Source organism: Amblyomma mixtum, chromosome 4 (genome assembly GCF_055824585.1).
Source record: "Amblyomma mixtum isolate Tamu chromosome 4, ASM5582458v1, whole genome shotgun sequence".
NCBI lineage: Eukaryota > Metazoa > Arthropoda > Arachnida > Ixodida > Ixodidae > Amblyomma > Amblyomma mixtum.
Genome location: NC_143015.1, coordinates 135,133,712 through 135,153,573, shown reverse-complemented (window position 1 = coordinate 135,153,573; position 19,862 = coordinate 135,133,712). Strand labels below are relative to the sequence as shown.

Below are 19,862 nucleotides of genomic sequence, written 5' to 3'. Positions count from 1 at the left end.
AAGTATTAAATTAAGAGTGTGCTTTATGCAGAGGGTGAACTCGAGTTTCTATGGGAAGAGCATGAAGAGAGCTGACGCCAGTTCTTTCCTTCCTCCATGGCTGACGCCAGCGCTGCCGGTGCCGAGGCGGCCATAGAAATGTTCGTCCACGTTTGTTATGTTTATTTGACAGCAAAGTGGCAAAGTGGAGAAGCTAAGCTGAATGGGCGGGCTGCTGTACGGCTTCCGCAGACCCCACGCCCGCCACTTTCCGCCTAATATCCACTAATAGCGAAGCCTAGTGCTCTCGGAGAATGACGAACAGCCTTCGGTGACGCCGTCCATCAGTGGCCGTGAAGAGAAAAAAGCCAGCAGAGCTGAGAAGCGCGCTAGCATGTTCGCCGTCTCGAAGGGCCTGCCCGCGAACAATGCTGTGCTGAGAGGCCGCGCCTCGGGTGAGTCTTCCTCCAACCTTTCTGTGGTCGGCGGTCTCAGCGTGGCTATCGTGAGACGGTTTTACCTACACGAACTAGCACGCTCTTCGCCGCTTTCGCTGGCTAGCCCCAGCGAAGCGAGTTGCAGTACAGGTTCGCGCAGCGCACGCGGAATTTTTGGGGCGCTCGTAAAAGAGAAAAAAGGCAGCGAAGCGCCGATTTTGTTGTTTCATTTTTGTTCGCTCGCGCAGCCTGAGCTGTGTTTTGGCGGGGAGCGTCGTGTGACGTGAATGAACACGGTTGGGTCGGTGGTGAATCGACGCCTCGCGCTTTTTTTTTTTTTTTTCTCTCCCTTGCCGTGTTTCGCAGGCGTCTCGTCGTTCAAGGCGGGAAATCCGGACCAGCAGCGCTCGAACTTTCAGCGGAGTACTGCGGACATGAGGTGGGTTTGATGTTTGCTCTCCAGTTCGGCACCGAACGAGGTTTCGGGGCGGTCGTTGACGCGGCAGTCTCCCGCGCCGCTGACGTGACAGATTGCACGCGGTTCATGGGGTCAGGCCTAAAACGCGCGCCGCGCGATATGCTGACCTGTCACGCCTTCCGCATCTCAGCGTTTTCTTTACGCGTCGTGTTTTGAGTCGCGCCGATGCTTGAAAAACCGTGAGCTATTGCAGCTCTTTCACTAACACTTACTTTTTTTCGTTATAGTTAGCGCTGTTTGCCTTAACCGCACTATGTGTACTACTTCGTTGGCCTGTGCCTCGTAATCGGAAACGTTTCGCGCGTTTACGCCTTGACCTGCAACACTACGCCTTTGTTTGTTCAGGCGCAGTGACTTATCGGGTCCCCAGCTCGTATTTATATTTTTATTTTTGTCGCTTTACGCAGGGGGCATCAGCTGGCCAACTTGAAAGTAGGTCGGCTGTTCGGGGAAAACTCGTTCTGTGAGAATGCGATCGTGTTTGTGGCATGTGGATCGAGAACTATGGTCGCGCCACGTCTGATTAACTTATAACCGCTCCTAACCGCAGTTTAACCGGTCCGTTTTGAGCAGAATATCGTCCTAAACGTCTGTGTCTTAATGCGAGCAGTGCGAAACATTATATCAGCCAGCCATGCCATGCGTTTTATGAAAAAATAAATAAAAAATGATCTTGCCACGTCGCGTCGTATGATGCAACCAACTGAACGCGAACCGCTGGTCAGTTGAGTGCGTTCAGCTATATTTTTGTGCTTTGGATGACGCGTGAAGCACGAACGACTGGGCTATCGGCGATGGCGATTTTAATCAGCTCTGGAATGTAAATGGTAAACAGCTGCTACATACCTATCTGATACAGCTGATAGATATCTATGGGCACTTGTGCTTTTCATGATAACGCCGGAGTGCATGTTTTGCAGTGGTTGAGTCATGTTTCTTCTGGTGTGATTAGTCGAATATGCATTGTTTGTTCTTAAAAAAAGTAAGACAGTAAGATGTACCCCGACCGAATACCAGTGCATTTGCTCTTTGATTATGCTGTAGCTGTCACCACTCCCCTTTGTTCTAAATATTTGATGACTAAGTTTGATAACACACCTGAAGGAACTCTCAGCCTTAAAACCTGCTCAGATACAGTGCTTGCATAGATTTGCAGTTCTCTATGAATGCCCTTTTGTGGGATGTTTGCTGTAGGAGACAAGGGAATGGAATGAGGTGCTTGTTATGACATAAATGATCGAAGCCAACGGCCACTGAAACCCAGGAGCATAGGGGCTATCTTTGTAATTTTGTAGTTCTTAATAATGGGAGATTAATAAAGGCAGCAGAAAAAGCAGCCACATGCCGCTGGTGGTATCTGAACCCACGGCCTCCGAATTTCGCGTCCACTGCTCTACCAACTGAGCTGTGGTGACGGCTGTCCAATCTTCTGCTTTTGGCAGTACTTATGCGTAGTGTAAGCGAACCTTGAGACTGTTCATGAGCCCCCCCCTGTCCATAGCGGCGGACGTAGTACGTCCTGTATTACCCCCTATGCCCCTGGGATTCGGTTACTGTTGGCTTCCGCCATGTTTGCTGTAGGGGTTGTTATGCACATATTGAGACATACCTTCAAGAGTACACAAGATCTCTTGGAAAGCAAGCCGCCGCAGTGGCTCAGTGGTTATGGTGCTCGTCTGCTGACCCGAAAGACACAAGTTCGATTCTGGCCGCGGCAGGCGAATTTCAATAGAGGCGAAATTCTAGAGGCTCGTGTAATGTGTGATGTCAGTGCACGTTAAAGAACCCCAGGTGGTCGAAATTTTCGGAGTCCTTCACTACGGCGTCTCTCATAGCCTCAGTTGCTTTGGGACGTTAAACACCGTAAACCAAACCAAACCAGCTTTTGGCATGCTTATGCAAAGTGGCCAACCAGTCCCTATTTGGGGGAAAGGAATTGCCTGAAAAATTTTTTGTATTGTATTTTATATCTTATTCTTCATCAGCCTCTTGGTAAATGCATGTCTCCTTATGTTTTCGTCTTGCAGCAATGAAGTAAAATTAATAAATCTTCTCGCTAGGAGTTTTGTCCATCCATATACTTTCTCTGCATCTCGACAGGTAGAGAAGCTTGTCTTTGGGTAGAAATCTGGGACCATTTTACATGCAGTATTATTTATTAATGTGAAAGATTTAGATTACTGTTTGAAATTTCTGGAGCCCTTCGCTACGGCGTCCCTGATAGCCCAAGTCGCTTTGGACGTTAAACCCCTGTAACCCATCCACACGAAAACTCGGTGTCACCCGAAAATTGGCGCCATTGCAAAACTTGCTGACAGAAGCCGCCGTGATGGTTCAGTGGCTATGGTGCTCGGCTGCTGGCCCGAAAGACGCGGGTTCGATCCCGGCTGCGGCGGTTGAATTTCTTTGGAGGAGAAATTCGAGGCCCGTGTACTGTGCGATGCCAGTGCACGTAAAAGAACCCCAGGTGGTCGAAATTTCCGGAGCCCTCCACTACGGCGTCCCTCATAGCCTTAGTCGCTTTGGGACGTTAAACCCCCATAAACCAGACCGAAGGAATAAAATAAAATTAGAATAGAATTTGAATGCAATTTTAGTACTTTCACGTTACTCACACGTAAGCTCCTTTTTTGCTCTAGAAGTACCCTTTTTTTTTTTGCCTAAAAAAAATCTTGTGTTGATAGATTCACATATAAAAACACCATCTTCAGAAGAGCATGCATTTTTACGGACGCCGGCACGCCATTTCAACTAGTTGCTGCAGGTGGTGTTGCAATGTGGTGCCTATATGTATTCTAAAGCCTATAATGCACTCTCCTGATGAACTAATGGTTTCATAAATATGGCTGGAAGTATTACATTGCAGCCTTACGCCTAAATATTGCCATTTAATTATTTTCTTTATCATCTGCAGCTGTTTTCACTGCGGAAAAACTTGGCTACAGTGTCCTGTAATGGCACATTCCTCTGCGTGAGAGATCGAATAAGTTGCAGCACCAGACAGCATTTCCTAGACGCACCGCAGAACTTCGCAATGTCCATCTTCATTTTTTTTTTGTTTTTATAAAGCATTCCTTTTCTTCTTAGCACGAAATGGCATCATCATTATTTTCAGCAGAAATTTGTAATGCAGCTGTCATCACTGGCTCGTGAAAGCAGCTCTAGAGGCTTGGAAAAAAATTTTTTAAAAAGTCTCGTGTGCAATTTTAGACACCGTGCTGCAAAGGGTTAAGTGAACTTTGTTGTCTTGGATAAGCTGCAGTCTCATTGCTGGTGTTGGTTGTTCTTTTGTATAGCTGGCTACCGTTGTACTACACTTGCTGCTGTGTTTTGTACCCCAGCCTGCCTTTTTTTTTTCTTCAAAATAAGTTGTACACTCTGGAGTAACATATTTTTCAGAGGTGATATTGCTGATTTTATTTCCCAGCGTGTTGCTGCAAGTGCTCTACGTCCAAGAGTGCTTACAGCTGCTGCCCTGTTGACTTTATAGGCTATTGACTCATTGGTCATCGAAGCCACCCTTTAACAGTGCTCAATCGGCTTTGGAATGCCTTCGAAATGACCGTGTGACAGCGTTATTAGCTTGAGTATGTGTGTACATGCGATTGTGGAGTCAAGCCGGTTTTGCTCAGCGTGCCGTCTGGCTCAAGCAAGGCCACACTTGCTTGGAAGCTACATTCAGTGATGAATCTGGGCTCTCAAACGATCCATGTTGGAACTCTGCATCCGTGACAGCTCGTTGAAAGTTTTTTTTTTTTTCGTTTTCTTGGTTATTTTTTTCATCTCCTGCAGTGCATCACGGCCTCCATACAGTCAAGCCAACGGGCGGCGGTCGCAGAGTGGTGTCAGGGGCGACACGCCGGACCCCGCCTCGCAGCACCATGAGCAAGTTGTCAGTTACCTGCACACGTGTGAGTTTTTATTCTGCAACTCTTGAAAGGACCTTGAGAAGACACTCAAGTTGGCCTGTATTAGTGGACTGCCGCATTGGGGCTACAAAGACGCTACTTCGACCGAAAACAGCATTTGCAAGCTGAAGGCCAGGAATGAAAAGATAGATATTGCTGCCACAGGATATTTTTCACAGGCAAACTGTGAAGGTGTCAAGTGCTCTTTATTTCTGGTGCTAGACCGCACAGTCATCCACTTCTAGCCTTCTTTGTTTTTTTTTTCTTGCTCGCTCCAGTACAAGTTGAGGGAGAAAAGAAAGAAGATAGTTTTTTAATGTCGAGTATTTCTTCTGTTACATAAGCTAGATCGAAATTTTTTTTCAGCTGGATGATGAGGGATTCAGTATCAACCGGTCTTTCGCTTTTCTCGCCCACGGTGCACACCAATTCGGGGAGCCTGTAATGCTCTCAACATGAGTTTTCAGTCCAGTGGGAGGGTGGGGGTATTACATCTGCAGTTTCTCTAATGAAACATCACTGGTTTCGATGAAACCGACTGGCGATAAATAAAAATTGTCAGTGGTATAGCTCTGGTTAAACCTGGAGGACTGCGAAAGCAACGAGGAGAGAGAGAGAGAGAGGCGATGGAGAGTGCTTGGCGGCGGCCTCGCCACGCTAGCTGCGCCGCTGGCGAGCGCGGCGGCGGCACCTCTGAGTCACCCACCCAGCGACGGCAGCTCCTCGCGCATGCGCAGTATGGCCTTTCGTCAGCTCCGCAAAATGGCTCGGCGACTCGCGTAGTGTTGCTTTCGCAACAAAAGCGTGCTAGGCATTGCAAATCGCTGTCAAGGCAGGCAGACATATATTCAGTTCGTGAATAATGGCTGTAATTTTCACTGGTGGTCAGTTTACTTCTTGCGGGTGGATAGAGTCTGTGTGAAGAGGCTTGCCAGCCACGTATCAATCTGTCGCATGTTGCTATGAGGGGCAGGACGGCAAAATGGAAAGGTAAAGCAAAGTACACGACATCGCTAGTCTCAGTACTCCAGCTTTGTCTCAACAAAATATGCTTGTTGTTGTGTAATCGTCGCGGCTAGAGCGATAGCGGCGGCACGACGATCGCGAGAGCTGGCTATAAGATAAGCCGTGCTGCTCGGCCACCGGGCATTCCACTACAAGCTGTGATGGAATAAACCACGTTCGGTTTTCCACCCACCTGACCTTTGTCTGCTGTCCCCGACAAAACACGACAGTTGTCTCTAATTCGGAGTATATAGTGAACTATTTTTCGGGCATGGACATAGCAAGCATGAAGAGGTGCATTATTCATGGTAGCATTGCATATTATGTATAGTATACTTAGGATGGACATCGGGTGGGGGCGGCACATTATGTAAGTGTGAACAAACAGTCCGATGGCACAAGCAGCATAACAGTCTTGCAGCATCATGTGCAGGTTAAATGCAGTTATCCTTGCGCAAACACAAGCTGCGTGATGCGCAGAGCTGAGTGATGATTCACTTAGACCTCATATAGCTCTCATCATCAATCCATGGCTGCTTTAGAAGCATGAGTGCTGCATTTACAGTACTCATGGTGAGAAAGAAGCACCTAAGGTGACCACGAATATACGTCTTGTTTTTGGGGCATGTGCAGGAGAGAAGTTCAAGAAATATCGCGACCACTCATCTTTGTTAGCTTGTCGATGCATTCTGCCGTCATTACAGTAGACTCCCTTTAAGATGAACTCCAAGGGACCATGAAGACTGTTCATCTTATCAGAAGTTCATCTAATTAGGAGTGCTTCTTAAAATGATGTTCGAGCATGCAGTGTGTGTCCAAATACTTCGTATTTAGGAAAAAAATAATTGCAACATAAGCATTTATTGCACTACTAGTGCAGTGCATCAGGCACTGTTGAGTGCTGCCCAGTCTGTTATTTTTTTTGTGTCTGTCGAGAAAATCGTCTGCTTGCCACAGGCGTAGGCATATCACGTAACCTTCCAAGATATCCTTCAGTGCCCTCACAGGGGAGGAGCAGCGACAGTTCTGCTTTCACAGAATCGCCCTTTCAACGGAGACGTGGTTAGGTCTCTGTGCCTCCCCGTGTCGCATGGATCGTCGATGGTGCAAAAAAGCTTTCAATTTTTTAGCTTTTTTTTTCTTTCCTTCCGCTGAAATACTGCTCGAATGGTCGAGTAAAGCTGCATGGCTTGGGCACGGCTGGTCGTGAAAGTTCATCTTAACCAATTAGCACGTGTGCAGTGTACATCTTAAGCAGATGTTTTTTGCATTGACTCTATGGGAAACCAAACAAATGACCACCACTGTCCATCTTAACCAAGGGTTCATCTTAAGCGAGTTCGTCTTAACGGGAGTCTACTGTATATTAGAACGCTAGACACTTGCCTTCGAAACATGCAAGTCCTTGAACTCTCATGCTAAATTTGTTAGTACAGGAAGGTCTGTTTAATTCAGACTTGAAGGAACGAGGGGAAACTAGACTGGATATATTTTCCAATGGCCCTGAGAAAAACTGCTGAACTCGTCCCCACAATAGTGAATTTATTTGTTGAGAAACTTTGAAATATTTGTTTGCCTTTGGTATAAAAATTGTATGGATGCGACAATACAGCATGTTCTTTGGAATGTCTTAAGCAACACTGCTTCAAAATGGTAAGGGCCTCTGCAGCCACTTCCGTGGTGTGGCACTGCAGTGGTGATGCGTCCTCGCTTGTTGGCATTGTCTTCCGAGGCACCAATGTATGGTCTCCACTTCCATGGCCAAGACCTTTGCTAAGTTAGTGCTACGCTCACTGCAGGGTAACCATGAGGTTGTGAGGCCCTAGGAAGGGTGTGCTTGACCCAGGTCTGGCCAGCCATGCAATGGGGTGCAGAACCATGCAAGCAGCAAACAGCACCTGACAAGGGCACATCTTTATCTCGGTGGGCTTGGCTGGCTGGTAAACATTTGTGTAATGTCCAGCATCGCTGCAGGCTGGCAGCAAAACTCACTCAAACCATGTAACCGGATTGTTTTTCACTATAGTGACGAGGGCCCTCCCACTGTTACCATGCCAGAAACACATGGGAAAGACTGCACCATGGAATTCAGGCTTGAGGAAGGATAGCGTTCGGACAGCTTCTCTAAATTAACAAGTATCCAACACACGGACATATGTGGTCCATTAAAGGTGCAGTGAAGAGGAATCTGAACTCGTCTTTGTGCTGCGGGAACTCAATCTACACGTTCCGAGCATTCTTCGAAACTGATTTATTTCTCTGTGTGGCTGATTTCCCTAATTAAATCGAATTAACGTCTCCTTGACTTGAGGACTCCTGGAGCATGAGGGCCCGAAAAGGGCCTGTAAATCACCTGTGCGCGTGCATGCATGTGTGTGTTTTGTATTTGCTAATTGACATTTTGTCTGGTGGGTAGCATGCATGACCCACTACTTATTACCATATTTACTCAAATATAACATTGTTTTTTTATTTAATCAGGTTCAGAATGCATCTCGCACTATATATTCAGAATCAAGGTATGAATATGGTGCGACTTCTTTTCGGTGTTCAAGATAGCTGCAGCTAGCTTCGCCACCGGGATTGAGAGCTGGTAGGAGAAGCCAATGTTTTGACTTTGACGGCTTAGTGTCGCCTGGCTCACTCGGTCATGGGAGAGGATGGTGCATACATATGAAGACGGCAGCGGAGGTTGTTTAGGAAGACACCACACTGACACAGTTGAGTTGAGTAAGAAAAAGAATGCTGAATGGGCACCAGACGAGAGGTAATCTGCACGTGCAGGATCGTTGAAGGGGGATATTGGGAATACTGGGGAAAATCGGCAGTCGGCTCTCGGCCGTTGAAGCGAGCAGGTGGCTTGTACTGTGAACCCCTGTCGAAACGTCTCGTCACGCAGAATCGTCGAGCGTTTACTGGATCAGCGATACGCGATCAAATTTTGTGTAAATCTTGGTAAAACGGGCAAAGAGACTCACAACATGATTATGGAGGCCTACGGTGACGATGCCATGGGTAGATCAGGTGCTTTTTGAGTGACACAAGCTGTTCCGAGAAGGTAAGGAAAGAGTGAAAGTAGACGACCGCTTCGGACGCCCTTCGACCAGCAAGACCAACGAAAATGTGTCGCAAGTGAACAATTTACTGAACAGTGATCGTGGGATGAGTATCAGAATGATTGCTGATGACTTGAGCATTCGTCAAACCCAAGTTTTTAAGATCGTGACAGAAAACTTAGCCATGACGTAAATGTGCGCGAAGTTGGTGCTGGGAGTGTTGTCAGAGGAGCAAAAGGCCAACCGGAAAGTGATCTGCCAGGATCTTCTTCATCATGTGAATGAGGACCCCGATTTTTTGCCCAGCGCAAGGTGGCAACGCTGTCTCAGCCCCCCTACAGCCCCGACTTGGCCCTGCGAGACTATTTTCTATTCCCGAGAATAACATCGACGCTGAAGGGGAACTTTACAGATCGGTAGATGTGGTTCAACAGGCCGTGACGAGGGAGCTAAACAGCATTCCGGTTTAGGCGTTCCTGGAGGCGTACGAAAATGAAAACTCATTGACAGCAGCGTGTAGGTGCGGAAGGGTGCTACCTTGAAAAATTCTAATCGTTTGTACTATTCTCCTGAATAAATTTTATATAAAAAAAATGAGTCCTACTACTTTCAGAACACACCTTGTATATTTTTGCATGATATCTGTTTTTCCTGAGCCCTCAGCGGTAAATATCTTGAAGATGCTAAAATCGGTTGTAATAGTTCCTTTTTTTTTTCATGAGGTCTCAAACTCCCCCTTCACATTACGTACGTGTGAGTGCAGTACATGTTGAAGTGGTGAAGCCAGTGTGGTTTTCATTCATCGGTGTGGAAACCTGGGGTCGAATCTCTCATTTCTGACTTAAAATCAATTCAAAACCGCGGTTGTCGCTTCATACTTTCCAACTATCATCGTACTAGTAGTGTAACTGCCATGAAAGCTAACCTTTCCCTACAGCTTCTTTCCCATCGCAGGTCAATAGCTTCATTATGTACTTTTCACTAAATTTATCATAATCCTCATCTTAAAGAGAAGTTATTAAAAAGACCACCCTATATTTCAGCACGCATTGATCACCGTCACAAAGTTTGGATCCCTCCTTGTCGTACAAGATGTTTTCACGATTCATTCATACCCAGAACTTGTGTCAGCTGGAATCACCTTCCCCACAATATTGCTGTGTTTTGTAACACTTATTAATTTTATATAAGTATGTGTCTATAACTTTGTTAATTTGTTAGCTGCTGTTTTCTTTTGTGTTTTGTTTTGTGAAATGCTGTAACTATATTCAATTTTTCTAGCTGCTGTTTTGTTTTTTGTACTTGCATGTTATTCCCACTCCCCTCTGTAACGCCTAATGGCCCTGAGGGTAATTAAATAAATAAATAAAATGGTGCTAACCAGCAGCTGAGGTAAGAGGGTCTTCACCTGTCTTTGCTCTTTTTTCGCAGGGTGGAAGCGTACCTGCAATGAACTAGAACTCTCTCAGCAGGCCACGGGAGCCTGCGATGGAAATCGTGAGTTGTTTTTGTATCCCAGCTCCTTCAGTGTACTGCGGCTACGCCCTATGCATAGTAGACTATAACTGGAAGAGTGGACTGCACAAGGTAATGGCTTGGTTTGCTCCTGCAGTCAGAGCGGGTAAGGTGTTTGTACAGTCAGTTTGCTGCATTGTGGGCCTGAATTGAACTCTGGCCAGTTCAGCTGTGTTTCTATGCGGTGTGCGACTTTAAAGCACAGAGGTTCTGTGATATCTGTAACCTCATGCCATGGACTCATTGTTTTATTCAATACTTCAAAGGTTTGACTCCAAGCACGGGTGAGCACAAAAGTAAGGTTAGTGCAGTGAGCCGTAAACATACAGGAACTTCATGCAAGCAGATCCAGCACAAACTAACATTGTATGCACAAGGCTTTCAAATTTGTAAGGCATTTCTATCTTTAGGCTGTCTGCTGTGCACATTTCGCTAATTTATTGTGTTTGCTAATAGATAGATAGATATGTTTATTTGAGTGTGCCTCAACAGCCAAGTGGCCTAAACGAGCGCACACTAGGTCACATACATCAAAATCACCATTTCAAAACATTTAAAAGCAGGCACGAAAACAACAATTAGGCAAATATGTCCATGTCAATAAACGTTTTGTTATATAAGATTTGTAAACGAGTCATTGGACAAATGGCGTGCAAATCGGGATAAAATGTGTCGAAACATATTGCGGCTTTTGCATGCGGCACACGAAAATTCAGCGACATCAGTAAGGTCCCGCAGTTAATGAAACCGCGCACGACTTTTTGCAGAAACTGCTTGTCACGTACGCGTCGCCTGTCGCCAAGGGTACTCATATTGAGGTCTGCCAAGAGAGAATCATAGTCGTAGAAACGACGGCGACCAATATATCTATCATAATAGATGCGTATGAACTTACGCTGGACATTTTCAATTTTCGTGCAATAGGCAACAGATACGCTATTCCAGGCTACTGACGTTCTAGCCAAAAATTAAATTGAGTTCAGATTGGGAATCTTGCCTGGAAATACCTGCATCTGTAATGTGGAGTAAATTTGATTATGTTTGTTCAAATTTGGATTTAGATTCAGCCTAATTGAGTGTTATTTCCCAGTGTGAACAAGTGCTCATTCATGAGCAACAAAGCATCACAGTGATGTCACTTACGTATCGGCCACCAGCATTACTGTCTTGATAGCAGTTTTGACGGACTGCTGGGACAGGTTGTTTTATGTGGCTTTGGTCTCCAGCGCCATTCTTTAGTCAGATTTTTGAAGCTGAGTAATCTAGCGACAAGTTCAGTTTATTGCTTTTGTATGCCAACCATTTCAGTAGCATTACTTGTGGGAACATTGGAGAGCCTTAGAAAAGGCTATGGACATTTTGGGTCTCAAATTGGTGCTGTTTACACAAGCCTTGGGACGGATGACTAGAGAGCCGCGCATAAGTTGTTTGCCTTGGGTGGCTCCAAGCTGAATTGGAGTGGGCTTAGCAGAGGGAGCTGTCATGTTGCCTTCTGCTTGTGGCTGAATTTTACTTCAGTAAGTTCCAGACCAGGGCTTCTCATATTGGGTTTCACAAAACCTTTGGATTCCCCGGACACATAGACTGTATGTGCTGGTAGCTGGCTGTGTGTGTCAGCTGCTTTTAGTTAGCCAGTAGTTGATCATGTGCTGTTAAGCACCTCAGCTAGCATTGTCACAGGAAATCTGTCAGTTTTTTGTTGTGACTGTGAGCACAAGTGTTCTCTGTGACTTTTCGTTTCATAAGTGGGTTTCATTGACCCCACTTGTGGCCTTGTTAACCTCGCTTTAGTGCACTTTGTCTTTTAAGGCGAAAGCCTTTAGGTCCTCATCGTTGTCGACAGAAGGTTGCCAGCAGAAGTGTCACGCTTTTCGATTGGTCGAAATGGTTATGACGTCGGAGCGCACGGATTCGAAGTAATGAGGTCACCCACGGATGCCTGCTGCCCCCTTCTGGAGCAGACAACTAATAAAAAATAGTTGTTGTCCACTCCGACAGGGGGCGTAAGGTGTCCGTGACCGCATTACATACCTTATTACTGCGGATGCAAACAGTGCGCCAGGAAAGCGCACTGTTTACGTTTTTTTAGCGAAATTTTTTTTTTTTTTTTTAAGGCAGTCTGAGGCTGCCCATTGTACCTGCAGTACCTCATTTGCTACTCTCGCTTCATTTCTTTAGCGGTAATCATTCTCCCAACTACAGTTACCCCATACCTTCTTGGTGCAAAAGAACAAAAACAAAAAAATCCATGCAGATCGGAGCGTCGTCTACTACCAAGAGAAAGAGCCAGACGAGACACGCAGGTAGCCAGTCCATCAAGTCGGCAAAGCTGGCACCTTCAAAGTGTGGCACAGCTGGCCGAAAGACCATCAACCAGAGAACGCACTCTCTGGAAGAACAATGAGTGCTCGTCTGGGCTGGCTGCTTCATTTGCCGGAAACGACGGCGACATGCCATTATTTCTTCTGTGGCCAAACTCTGGGCACTGTCGGAGGAACTTACCTGCAGTGCTGACGGCACCAGACAGCTTGGAACCAAGTTGATTGTACAGTGACCGACCTTAAGTTCAGATGGAAGGGCACGATTTTTTTTATGCTCAGTGCGCTCTTATTTTCCAGTTACTGTGGTTCTTGAAAAAGTGACTGGACTGTTTTGTGTTTATTATTCAGATGTGTACATAATTTTTGACCAACTTGAGAGGCGAATTCTCTAGGGGAGATGGGGCAGTTTTGCCCCCCTCTTTTTTTTTTTTTTTTACATGTGCTCTTGAACAACTAAGAATATTTTGCGCGATTTGATGCGGAAGAACTTGGAAGTCATTTTGTGTAGAAATGGAAGCGTGGGGCTCAGTGATTTGATACTACCTTAACGCACATCGTAATTTGGAAGAGGTTCATTTTAATGCATTGCTTTCTTTTTCGGCATGCAGGTTTAATTTGTGACTCGTTTTTCAGGTGCTTTTTTTATTAGGTGTAATCTCAGTGTATGCTTGCTGTACAGGTGCAGTCAAAAGTAAATGGAAGGCAACTTTGTAAAAAAAAAATTAATTTCTTTAAGGGGGGACCCTGGTCTTCAAAAAAAAAATTTATTACTGAAGTCACAGTTATAAAATTTTCAGGCCATATGTATTTTTGTGCGCTGATTCTAGATATGTCATTTAATTTCGGGTAAAACAATTCCTTGAGCACTTGTGCAGTTTTTATGCAAGTATTTTGGGAAAAGTTTTGAAGAAAATTTGCTGCAGGAAACTCGCTGAAATGCATGCCATTGGGTTCTTACGACACCAAGGAATGTAGTAAGGGTAAAAGTTATCATCGTGACTCTCATAGAACTTGAGTTATAGAGTTTTGAAGTTGTCACTTCAGAAATGAGAAGAAAAGTGTGTATTCCTGTTTCTGAAGTGGCAGCTTCAGTACCCTATAACTCAAGTTATATGATAGCCAGGATGATAATTTTACCCTTATTGCATTCCTTGGTGTCGTAAGAACCCAAAGACATGCATTTCAGCGAGTTTCCTGCAGCAAATTTTCTTCAAAACTTTTCCCATAATACTTGCATAAAAATTGCACACGTGCTCAAGGAATTGTTTTACGTGAAAATAAATGACATATCTAGAATCAGTGCACAAAAATACATGTGGCTTGAAAATTTCTTTACTATATCTAGATTAATAAAATTTTCTTTTCAAGACCGGGTCCCCCCCTTAAATCTAAAGCATAGTGGTCCATGCTTGTTGGTGCACAGTGCAATTCGCAAATTAGGCTGCACATATGTATTGAAGGATGCACGAATTAGGGGGCCAATGAATAAATTTTTTCATGAATATTGCCTTCCATTTACTTTTGACTGCACCTGTACATAGTTGCGTTGCCCTGGGCTTCTCAAAAGCCAAACTAGGATCATTTTTTTTTTTTTTCCCAATGGTCTTGTCAACCCACCATTCAAATTATTACAACTGTGGTCAGATTTCTTGCCTTGCGTGACACAGGACACAGGCATCTGCGACCAAAGAACTTCCAAACACTTTAGCGGAACTTGGATGGAGAAGCCAAGGCCTGGAACGTATTGGATACGCACATTGCAAACGTGTCACTCCTACGGACGAAAGTGCTTCAGTGTGGTTTCAGAAGTACGTCCATTGGGAGCGTACCGTTTGGACACCCAGCACAGTTCCATGGGGTCTCTAGGCTATCGGGGGAAACGCTGTATAAATTGTGTACAGTATTTATATTTTTTATTGTCTGCAAGACAGGCATCTCTGCCACAATGATCTGTGCAGACCTTTTTTTTATTTGCTTGTAAGTGTTTTATTTACCAGCTCACAGGGAACTCATTGACGAGGCTATGAAGTGCAGCGCCTTGTTGGAGTAGCTGTACACTTTGTTGCCATGCAAACTGTAATGGGTTCTGTGGCTGATTTGTGTTTTTATAGGCCTTTACCTTGTGATTGAAGTGCTGTGTGCTTTATTCAAATTTTAGCAGCCTTGATGACACTTATTGGTGCTGAGATTATGATGGTCGTCGTTATAATAAAGGCTGCTTTGCTTTTTACTGTCCATTCCCCTGAAGTGTTTTTCATTTGCTCATTGCATGTGTAATGGGCAGTTCGAGGGCTTCGTAAATCAGGATCCATGTTTTGACTTCAACCTTTGACAGACTGATCCCTGGAAGCACTCTCCATTTGGTCGAACCTGTGGGTAACGTTTCTGGTGCTCAGTTGAAGCACTCTTATTGGACCACCAATCGAGGTAGTGGCTTGTGCATGTGTCTCAACCAAAACTCTCAAGGTTTGGCTCGACAGTGCCGATAGGGCTACAGTTCTGGAACACACGGTTGTGGCATCAAAGCAGTTTGAACGCTTCTGCAGTTCTGTGGCGGCTCGGCCCATAAGCATATAGGCTTTAGCACAAGACTCCACAGAAAAATGGACGGCATATCAGTGGCGTTAACTTGACATCAATCTCTTTCTCGTTAGGTTATTTAGTTTTTTGCAAGAGCGTATGTTGCGGAGTACTGACGCACCCAAACGCCTGCCCCTGTTTGTTCAGAACTAGCAGGCACAAAATTGTATTTTTCTCAATGACGAGAAAATTGCTTCAAGATGTTTTTTTTTTATTCAGGCTTGCAATTTTGTTTTTGGTTAAGCTATACTCTTTGTCTGAAAAATCGGTGTATAAATGGGGTGCAGTTCATTGCATGCATGAGTTTTAGAAGGTGCAACTGAACTGCTCGAATGCATTTTCCGTCGCAACCAAATGCCACTGCAGTTTCCGCTACTTCATCCAGTTGTAGACTGCGTAGAGTCCTTGGGGCGGGGGGGGGGGGGGGGATGATTGACTTAATTGCGTTTTACATGCAATGGTTCGCACGTTCATAGCCTTGTATTGCCTTGAGACTGGTTGTTATAGATACAACTTTCTTGCAAAGCCTTGCTTTGGGTATGGATTTTGAAGCCAGCAGTGTAGGCTGCCAGTGCGTATGTGAAGCATTCTTGCTTAATTCCATAAAGCTGTTGACGTCATTTTGTGCAGTTTCAGTGCAACAACTTTCATGCAGAAATTTACGGTGCTTTCAAGGCGGCAGAGTGCATCATAATTAATGCATCCCTTTTGGATGCCTGTATTGGAGGCATCCATTGGAGGAATGTAACAGTTGAGGGTATATGTGTAAACATGTTCTCTCTGAATCTAGTAATTTCACACCGGGGATCACATTGTGGATATTCGTCTGGCTGCACCAATGTCGGTGTCTAAAGTGCCACATGTGGTGACGTGATTGCAACCTTCAGAAAACCTGCATCTGTTATTGAGGCAGGATTTCTTTTTGCAGATGCCAGCATCATGCGGTGCCTCATTAACATCAAGTTTTCATATCTTTCCTCCTACCAGTTCCCGCATACCATTCAGTTAATGAATATGATCTTACCAACAGCATGTGGTTCTTTTACTGCTTTGTGTTCAACTGTCATTTAGAAACTAATTACAGTTGCTAATTTCCCAATGATCAGAGGTACAGAAAAAACCCTGGTGCTTTCCTTGGTTTTGTACATATATAATCTGCACCAAAACACTCTTTTGACTGCTCCAAAGTGACTTTAGCCAATCACATCACTGCACAGCATCTTTAGACATGTAAATGATTTTGAGCAGTTCACACGTAAAATAAGTGACAGTGTTGTAAATACTACTGCGAATAGCCATTGCTTTCGAGCATTGTAAAGTGACCACAAAGCGAGGTTTTTTTATGTGACACTGGTGTCCGCTATGATGGAACGACAACAGGGAGAATTTCATTTTTGGGTCATTAGGATTTTATTTTCACTTTTCCTGGGAAGGCACTCTTCAAAATAGCTGTGGTATGAACGATCCAAAGCATTCGGAACAGTGACAAAAGATTGCGGCTAAGCTGTTGCTTAGCTTATGTTTAATTTCTACAAGAGCTGTGCTCGAACATGTTTCTGTCTTTGCTCCTCCATACCGGTGTGCATCGATACTGCAGCAACTGTAAAACTTTTCTACACGCGAGCTCTGCGCTGGTTTTACAGTGAAAAGCTGTTAGGGAGCTCATCCATTCCGGAAGTTGGGTCCCATCCCCCAGCGCTCTCGCCGTGCTGTTCAGTACACCAAGTACGAAAGAGAGTAGTGTCTGATGTCGCTGTAACAGACGCCCCAACCAAGGCTTTCACCATAAATTATCCGCAGCTGTGGCTTCGGCCTAGTCGGCATGGCTCCGTGTCGGCAATGTCCCCCACCACACCGCGGGAAGTTCTCATGCCTCGTTTCAGGGCACTATCCCTCCGCCTTTTTCACACGCCTGCTCTGCGTATGCGTGCCTCTTCTACTCCAGCTCCTACTGAGCATGTGCAGTTCATGTTAGTGACAGGCACGTGCAACAGATGGCGGCAGTTGTCAAGCACTGTCACTTCGAAGGCGCAGCTAGCTCCTCATGGAACCGGATCATGTCAGCGCCTCCCACGTGCATCTGTTTTCATCCAGTAACGGACGAATTTTCGCCACTTCCTAGAGGGCACCACATCTTGAGTAAAAGGTTGGCAGCCTCGGCAAGCAGCAAGATACGCCACGACTGCAGCTCATTTGCAGTCGACGCCACTACCAGCCGGCTTCAAAAAGGACATTCCTAGAACCTGCTGTCCGGGATGGATGTAGAGTGAGGCTCGAGAGCGGCTAACTGCGCTAAGTGCGCCTGTTCACTTGAGCTACAGAATAGCGCAGTTGCCATACCAATGCTCTGCTAGGTCTATAGCAATAGTGTATTGTATTGTTGCAGCCACTCTTTGTCGGTGTAAAGACTATCGTTGTTTAAACATACCACACTGCATTATCATTCGTTACTCTTCGAATACCTTGAAGTCTCGATCAAAACCCGGATATGGCCCACTGATCAGCTTGTGAGGGTAGCATGGTGGCTGAGCCACCCATGAGTTGTGCAATTACCCAGATAGCACTGAAACATTACAGCAATGTTACATTTTTGCTTTGGTCGGACATTGTTTGAATGTTCTTAACATCCTTTTCTTTTTAAATAAATATGTGAACGACATAAAAGTATTTCTCGAAAACGATGAAGCAACACTACACGAGCAGGCAGGGCCACCAGTGTGATGATACATGCAATTTCATCGGCGCATTTCAATGACCTCCTACGAAGACGGCACTTAATCTCCACAATACAGCACAGCATTCAGTTCATACACGCTATATATACACTCGCTTCCCGATAGGCAATGGAGTCGAACTTTGTATACCCATTACTGGGGGATGTGCCATGACTAGTAGGGGCGAACGGGTAATAAGCCAAGTTTGTAACAAAATAATGGGGCTATGCATGCAATGTATGGCGGGCACAGCCTAATAGGTTTAGTGCTAAGTGCTGCTAGTTGAAAAAACATGTTTACTGTAAGAACACTAGGAAAAGCTCTGGGACCCATTGCTTAAAATGTCTTTGTTGTGTTGTTTTGTAGTTACGGTTCAAGCATTATTATAATGTGATATAAAATAAAATTGTAATGTTCGGTGCTACCTGGGTAGCGACAGTTAACTGGCTACCTGCAAACTATGGTGAATTTCAAGCGCTGCTGAGCAGTTAATCCAACCACGGCCGATGGCGCAGCAGTCTGCTAGCTTCCGAGTGTGTGCCAATCGGAGTGGTAGTCGTGCGCCGTGTGGAGAGTTCCGCGGCTGCTACAATTAAAGAGCATGTTGCCAGCTGTGGCTGTTTGGTCACATCTAGAGGCCGAGCAAGACGAAGATTGCGCGTTTCCAATAGCGCTGAGGTCCTCTACGTGCCCCGCCCCGGGAGCAGAGGTGCAGGTTGTGTCATCATCCCGCACAGACACGCCAGCTTGCCTTGACCGGCCGAATATGCCTTGGCGCACTTCCAGCGGATAGGTTTTCCTTTCGACATACCTGCTACGGCCGCACGGAATGCGCGTTATGTCGCGAACTTGACCGGCCATTGAGCGTGACGCTCGAGGACTTGGCGAGCGCTCAGCTGAATTTTGATAACGACCACGCGTTGCGGCCTACATTTAATTGCTGCTTTCTCCGAAGTGTTTAAAACGCTGCATTTGAGAACTGCTTCTCTACTGTGCCATTTTTTTTTTCGTAATTTGTGATTAGCTCAACCAACGCCACGCCTCACGTTCTCTCCATAATGGACTCAGATAAGCCCAGCGATGGCGCGCGCGTCGCTTGAGCCGATCAGAAATATAAAATTTTGATTATATGGACAACAAATTGTTTTATTATACCGTACCTGAGGTTTTATTTCTTTGTAGTAATCTACCGAAACTATCTTCTCTCCGGATGTAGTGGAGATAGCTTTAAGCCCCACCTCCATGGGCCCTTCCTGGGCGTACGCGCTCAGCGTCGGTGCTCTTGGCGTACGCCAGCGAACCTCGGCGAGGCGCCGATATCTGTCCGCACGCGTCGGAAGCGGGGTCCGGTTGACAACAATCGGAGGATCCGGTTGACAACAATAGGAGGACCACGAGGCTCTCGGGGACTCTTTTCTTCATAGCTTCGCGTTCCTCGAACTTTTCTTCGCGGTTTAATTCGTCCTTTCAGCGCCCCCCAACCCCTTTCCTTCACGGCTTGAAATTCTTTAGACTCGACTCGAGAGGGGGAGAAAGTAAGCACCAGAGACATGGAGATGCATGCCTCTTTTCGACGCCCGTTCTGGCGTACGCCAAGAGCGCTGACGCTGGGCGCATACGCCCAGGAAGTGTGGTTCGAGTTGGGGCTTTAGAGAGTTTTGGCATAGCGCGATCTGCTTCCGCGGGTAGCTGAAGGAATGCATGGTACACCGAACCTCCCCGCTCTCTTTGCTGTGTGCTTTTGAAAAATACCGCTAGGGCGCTGCTGTTTGTTCACTGCGATGAATCTGAACGTTGATGCTCCGCGTTTACGTGCCTGACTCGAAATCCTAAATGTAGGCTATGCAGAAATTGTCGTAGACCCATCCA

At 45.7% G+C, this 19,862-nt stretch overlaps 1 protein-coding gene across 1 annotated transcript; it reads left to right on the top strand.

Moving 5' to 3' along the window:
• The first annotated feature begins 105 nt into the window (after positions 1 to 105).
• LOC149348315 (uncharacterized) lies at positions 106 to 12,977 on the top strand. The gene is made up of 5 exons (XM_089588062.1): positions 106 to 434; positions 783 to 855; positions 4,687 to 4,805; positions 10,295 to 10,360; positions 12,633 to 12,977. Exons 1-5 carry the CDS (start codon positions 374 to 376, stop codon positions 12,683 to 12,685), a joined length of 372 nt encoding a protein of 123 aa, XP_089444188.1. The 5' UTR covers positions 106 to 373; the 3' UTR covers positions 12,686 to 12,977.
• The last annotated feature ends 6,885 nt before the right edge of the window (positions 12,978 to 19,862 follow it).

Bases quoted from the DNA above. Each gene is read 5' to 3' on its own strand.
- LOC149348315 (XM_089588062.1), top strand. From the start codon at position 374: ATGTTCGCCGTCTCGAAGGGCCTGCCCGCGAACAATGCTGTGCTGAGA. The intron at 435-782 runs GTGAGTCTTCCT...CGTGTTTCGCAG, and splicing joins GCTGAGAGGCCGCGCCTCGG to GCGTCTCGTCGTTCAAGGCG. The intron at 856-4,686 runs GTGGGTTTGATG...CATCTCCTGCAG, and splicing joins CGGAGTACTGCGGACATGAG to TGCATCACGGCCTCCATACA.